Source organism: Dermacentor andersoni, chromosome 4 (assembly GCF_023375885.2).
Source record: "Dermacentor andersoni chromosome 4, qqDerAnde1_hic_scaffold, whole genome shotgun sequence".
Classification (NCBI taxonomy): domain Eukaryota; kingdom Metazoa; phylum Arthropoda; class Arachnida; order Ixodida; family Ixodidae; genus Dermacentor; species Dermacentor andersoni.
The window spans coordinates 77,681,750-77,687,749 of record NC_092817.1 but is presented as its reverse complement, the minus strand read 5'-3'; the positions used below and the strand labels follow the sequence as shown (position 1 = coordinate 77,687,749).

Here is a 6,000-nt window from a genome sequence, read left to right as displayed (position 1 = left end):
GATCATGGTCCCGGCACGTAAAGCCGCAGAATTTTATTTAATTAATTTTAAGGGTATATAGTGCCCAGAGTTGGCCAATTGTGCCAACGATTGAGCGCTACCATACATTTTGTACTCTTAGGCATATAGAAGCGCGTTCTCTTGCATATGATTTCACGCGATTATTGCTCAAGAAATTGATCGTGGGCATACAATTTCGATCCTTAAATTTGTAAGTGCGAATACGAGATAAGCGCGTCTAAGGTTGCGAAGCTCACGCCACCTGCTCTGCATACTCCGCTTCCGCGGTGCTCATTGTGAACGCCTGTCGGAGCTGCCAAGTGGTGTCGCCTCCCTGAACGCGGCGAACTCAGACGCGAGGTGATCACGGAGGCCGTTGTCTGTGTCGCGGCTTGACAAGGTTCCAGTTCGGACCTGCCCAAGACTGCCAAGGTCGTCGGTGACGCGGCCGTTCTTGTCACTGTCGTCAGCGCTAGCCCAGTCCGGAACAACACGCTCGGGTACGTGCCCTCGTGCATCTGTAGGTGCGATGATGATCATACTCTGCGATGCGGAAGACGAAGCGATCTATACAGAGCGTGCTTTAGTTTTCCTCGCCGCACCTGTGAAACACATGTGCAACGGGCGTTGGAAAATTGTGCAGTGAGATTCTCATTAACAAGTTTGCGGCTGTAGCTCGTTTTGTGTTGAGAAGCAATTGCATTTCAATCAGGATATTAGCGCAGGGAACACGGAGCTCGATTGGGTGGGTGCCGCCCGTATGGCGGTTCAAAGAGAATTACTGACGGCCAGAAATGAAATGCGGCGGCTACGACGTGCGGTAACTAAATAGCTACAACGATACGTTAAGAACAGCGATTCATTCTGTGGCTATAACAATTTTATTAGTTTTTATTAGTCAGCTCAAAAGAAGCCAACAAAAAATGACATCAAGAACAATATAGGGAAAATTATTACAGCAGAGCTGTCTATAGCTAGGATCCTGGGATTTCTTTGTGGCGTAACGGCGACAGAAAACTATCATCATCAATGACTCATACCCCCAAATGCAATGGCTCATACCCCCGTAAGGCAGATGCCACAAGCGTATATATAAAGAAAGATGCGTGAGATCAAAGTTGGGACATGAGGTGCATGAACGTAAATAGTGCACGAGTTGACAAGTTATATATATATATATATATATATATATATATATATATATATATATATATATATATATATATATATATAATGAACGAATATAATAAATAATGAACGAGGGGAAAGAGAACCGAGGGGTCCGATTTTTTTTAATCACATCATAAGAAGCCAACAAAGACAACAAGGACAACATAGGGAAAATTTCATGCATATATATAGTGAGAGAGAGAGAGAGAGGGGGGGGGGGGGTAAACGACACGGTGAACGCGACATGAGCGCCCAGACGTCACCCCCCCCCCCCCACACCAGATATACTTCCGGAGCCTTTTATTTAATTATCAATAATTCATTATATTTAATTATTAAGCATGATGGAGGAGATCACAAAAACGGAGGTTGTCGCATGTCCGTACAAATAGAAATTGTTGGTAACATTTCCGAAAAAACACTGCGAGTAAGAAGCCACACACTAAGACCGTTCTTATGTCAAGGATGAAGCACACGCAGATGGACCTGGAGAAAAAAAAGATAAACGCCAACGCTGCCGGTAAAGTTAAGCTTTTAATGAAAAAAAAAGAAACGCCCACATTCTATAATAAAATATTACATACAATTTCACAATACAACCTACACCGCGAAACAACACACAGGCACGCCACATAGAGAGAGTCAGAAATAGAAGAAAAGAACAAAATTCCGTTTGTGTTTTTCCAGGAAATCAATTTCTTTTGATGACAAAAAGATGGAAGGTTAGGTTTGAAAAGATGTTTCTATGCCATTTGTCTGTGCTTTAGCAGTGTCTGTCTGTTGGCGCTTGACTTTTAGACTAATGCATGCCAATTTTCCATGACGTAAGTTGTCTTGTTCACGGGTTTCCGTTATAGCAGTCTGCATCTAAAGTGTCTCGGAAAGCGGAAGTGTCCGACAGCTCTCTTTCTTTTCATTTCGTTTGAGACCGGCGATACTTTTGTGTGACTCTCCCAACCTACTCAAAGAAAACAACTATGCGCAAAGAAATAAATAATAAAATAGCTCCCCAGGTTGCCATTGCTGGCGCTATTACTGTGTGCACTGCCTTTCATAATATTGAAGCGAGAATATCGCATTCAAAGGATAACGCCAGTTGTCAACTACAAAGTCCAAAGAAAGCACGGATTTTATTGATGCACAGACATCGACACTGCAAGAACAAGTTGGAACATGATACTGCCGATAACTATTGTAAGGTGCATTGTACTCAATACATGCGTGTCTCATCTTGCACTGTTAGGATTGTCGCAACCTTTTTTTATTTGTTCGACAATCTGGCCCCACACATTTAATGTAACAATCAGGAAAAAGTACAGAGGGGACAAAAATAGAATAGGAACAAACCCTAACAACACGAACAGTACAGAATCACAGGAAGATGGGCGCTTGAAGTCAACAACAGTGACCGAACAAGTAACAAGGAAGGAACAAGTGGCTCCAGCGACATTCTTGGTTCGAACACTGTTATTCATAGCGAACACAAGTTGGTTACGCAGCAAGTGTTCAACGGATGCTCACAACCATTGCATTACCGGAGATGCAGTTCTGTACGTGTAGTTTTCAACGCGTCTTCCATAACGCAGATAAGGGTCAATAAATATAAATAAAGACTACTCAGTACTCCGTCCTTTCTTCCCCACTGTGGCGAGCGGCATGTCATTTACACCCAAATCAAGTGGAACGTCGTTAACAGTACTTCGAGTATACTGTACGCTCATCGTATTGTCAATGGCCATGTGAATGCCGATTTCTTTATTTGCAACTGAACTTTGCGTTAACCATTATTTCACTGGAGGGTTAGGCTTCACTGTGATTGGGCTTCACTGCGTACGTGCGTCGTGTTTTAAGAAAGAAAGAAAGAAAGAAAGAAAGAAAGAAAGAAAGGAAGAAAGAAAGAAAGAAAGAAAGCTTTAAATCCAACATTTAGAGCTGTCGAGGCTACATTGGTTGGATTTTGATCGATGCACTCGCAGCTCGCACTCTGTTTTGTCAGCAGGCAACATGTATTTAGAGCTAATTTATGAAATATCCTTGTAACTCTGCGCCTTTAAAAGCATTGCAGATAAGCCAGACTTTTGTTCAGTGTCTTAATATATTTTATAAATCCGTTCCACTTAAATAAACGTATTCTAATTTTGTTCTGCCTTTCTGGCCATGCATCGCGTTATGTATTTTGTTGCACTAATAAGAGCAATCGGTAGATAGCTTTTTTTTTTTGCATAAATTTCCAGGTAGGCGAAAGGTGACAGAACGGGGCGTGTTGTCACTGTGAAAGAAGGGCTGCAGCAAAGATGAACTGGCTCCTGGCTAATGGCACCTGTCTCTATCCGGTACCAACTCTGCGACCCCTGTCGACGTTCGTATTTTGAACATTTGAACATATGACACTCGGAAAAACTAACAATGGCTCTCTGTTTGCGTACACATAAGTTGTGTCTGACCACGAAAAGTAGAGCCGTACACGACATAAACATTGCCCGAGCACTCAAGGGACGCTTCGAAAAAAAATTATGCAGCATGTACAGTCCGTTACAAATAAGTGCTGATGGCTTTGCTCTGAAGTCGAACATATACAAATTATTTCACCTGAAGTAATTTGGGTGCGAATAGGGAAGTAATGACAACGTGCCGCTAAGTCTCAGTGTTTAAGCCGGGCTTCGAGAGGTAAAAGCACACAGATATCGGCCGTTGCACAGCACACAGAGCGTCACCTTAATGCCATTTCACGCCACAGGTAGAAAAGGATCCTCTTAACATTCTAGCACTCACGATACAGCGGTTCCTGGTACCAAATATAAAAATGCGTTATGACTAGAAATGTGTGTGACTATCACAATGAAGCTTGCGGGGATGCTGCCGATTCAGCGCCATGAGCCGTGCTTAAAGGCCCTCGCAATGAAATAATGACTAGAAAAAGAGGAACAAATAATTTGAAACTAGAAGAAAATCGCGAAATGTTTTTAGAAGAGGAAGAATTAGAACGCTCTGTACACAGCTGGAGCCTACTGACAATGGCGACGGAAGCTGTACTTCCCTATATATACTGGTGCAACGCGGGAAGTACGTAATGAAGTAGCGGCCACGAAGCCCCCGTTATGAAATGGGAACGAGAAAGAGAGAAAGTAGCAGGGAGCATGACGTCAGGGACCAGTTTCGGCAAGCCCCCCTCTGACGCCGCTTCTCCCTATTGTTCTACCCTTAGAGGCTCTTCGACGAGTTCACACTTTGATAATAGGCCGTGCAAAAATTTAGCAAACGTTTCAGGGCAGTATTTGGTTTTTGGCAGCTTTTAAAGACCCAGGCGTCGTGATCGGTTTTCCCCCATTGTCCACGTCAATTCGGCGTTCTGAGCAACTGCCGTTTGCCGACGACGCGGAGAGGGCTTGTTCCTCACGAGTTTTTTCCTTAATTTTTGTGTCTAGGCTTAGAAACTGTCACGCGACTCTTTCTTCTAAGCTCTTTTCTTCCTCCATGTCCTCAACCGTGACTAAAGCGTTCCCTCCGTCTTCCTCTGTCCACAACGATAGCACTGCGACTGTCTTAGTGACATCCCTTGGTTTTGGGCTTCCACAAACCAAAGCACGAACTTAGGGAGAGGCGCGTTCATATCGGTTGTGCAGACGACTGTACACTCCACGGCTGGGGGGACTGAGGCTCGCTTTCTACGGCCTCCCGCCAGTGGGAGAAGGCGCGGAGGGCGGCGGCGCGTCCTCCGGGTACGGCAGCCCGAAGGCGGACGACACGAGGCTCAGCAGGGGCAGGAAGAGGGAGACGAGGCCGTGCCAGAGGCGACACGCCGACTTGGACTTGAGCATGATGAGCCGCCAGGCGAGCGCGATGAGCGCGGCGTACAGCAGCTGCTGGTAGATGTACAGCCTGCGCACACGCGCGCAACATTTGCCAGGGGCGTGAAGAGAAAATAGTAAGACTGTAGAAATTTAACATAAAAGGCATGCGCTGTCGGTGTTTTATTTTATTCTGAACATTCTGAGCAATAACTTTGTCAAAAATGTAAGACAAGGTATGAGCAACTTATATGGTGTGGCAATGTAACCCGCATATACCGCTTGTCCGATAGAAAGGTTTGGCATATACTTATAGTTCAGTTTCAGTTCAAGTTATTTCCTTAAAGGCCCCCTATTTCAGGCGTGTTGCATTAAGGGTGGGATTACATTTCGAATAAGAAAAGAAAAACAAACAGCGAAGATTATTTAACATTGAAGATGATCAGCTACGTGTTCTTGGAAAGCAGATGATGTGGCTATGGAGACGATACCATAGGGTAGGTCGTTCCAGTCTGTAGCTGCTCTAGAAAATAACACGGCAGAAAACGTAGTAGTGTGCGATGGCGGAATGCAGCTTAAAATGTATGAATGGTGCGGTAGGATATGCGTGCTGCGACTGTAATATACGGTGCTTGATTGAGAGAGGAATAAAAAAAAAACTTGCGTAAAAGGGCGAGGCTAGCAATGCGGCGACGGTAGGAGAAGGGCGGTAGTTCGGATTGTGCTTTCAAAGATGAAATACTGACGTCGTATGGATATGAGGAATGGATGAATCGGGCGGCACAATTATGAACGGCTTCCAATACTGTGATTAGATACGCTTTATACCGACTCCAGATGGCAGATGCATATTCTAATTTGGGTCTTACAAGTGACTTATATGCGAGCAATTTAGCGAAGGTGGCGCTTAAGAAAACCGAGTGTTTTGTTCGACATTGAAATGATGCTACCAATATGGGCGCCCCATGATAAATTGGAAGAGAGGGTGACTCGTACATATTTATCTGATTGTACTAGCTCAATCTGTTAGAAATTCAATAAT

At 44.4% G+C, this 6,000-nt stretch overlaps 1 protein-coding gene across 1 annotated transcript in view; it reads right to left on the bottom strand.

The window, feature by feature from the left end:
* Nucleotides 1-1,455: 1,455 nt before the first annotated feature.
* The window catches only part of LOC126536333 (fatty acyl-CoA reductase 1-like), a 41,889-nt gene continuing 37,344 nt past the window's right edge, over nucleotides 1,456-6,000 (bottom strand). The window contains exon 12 of the mRNA XM_050183257.3: nucleotides 1,456-5,049. Within this exon, the coding sequence (XP_050039214.1) occupies nucleotides 4,836-5,049 (214 nt within the window). The 3' untranslated portion in view covers nucleotides 1,456-4,835. The remainder of the gene's footprint in view (nucleotides 5,050-6,000) is intronic.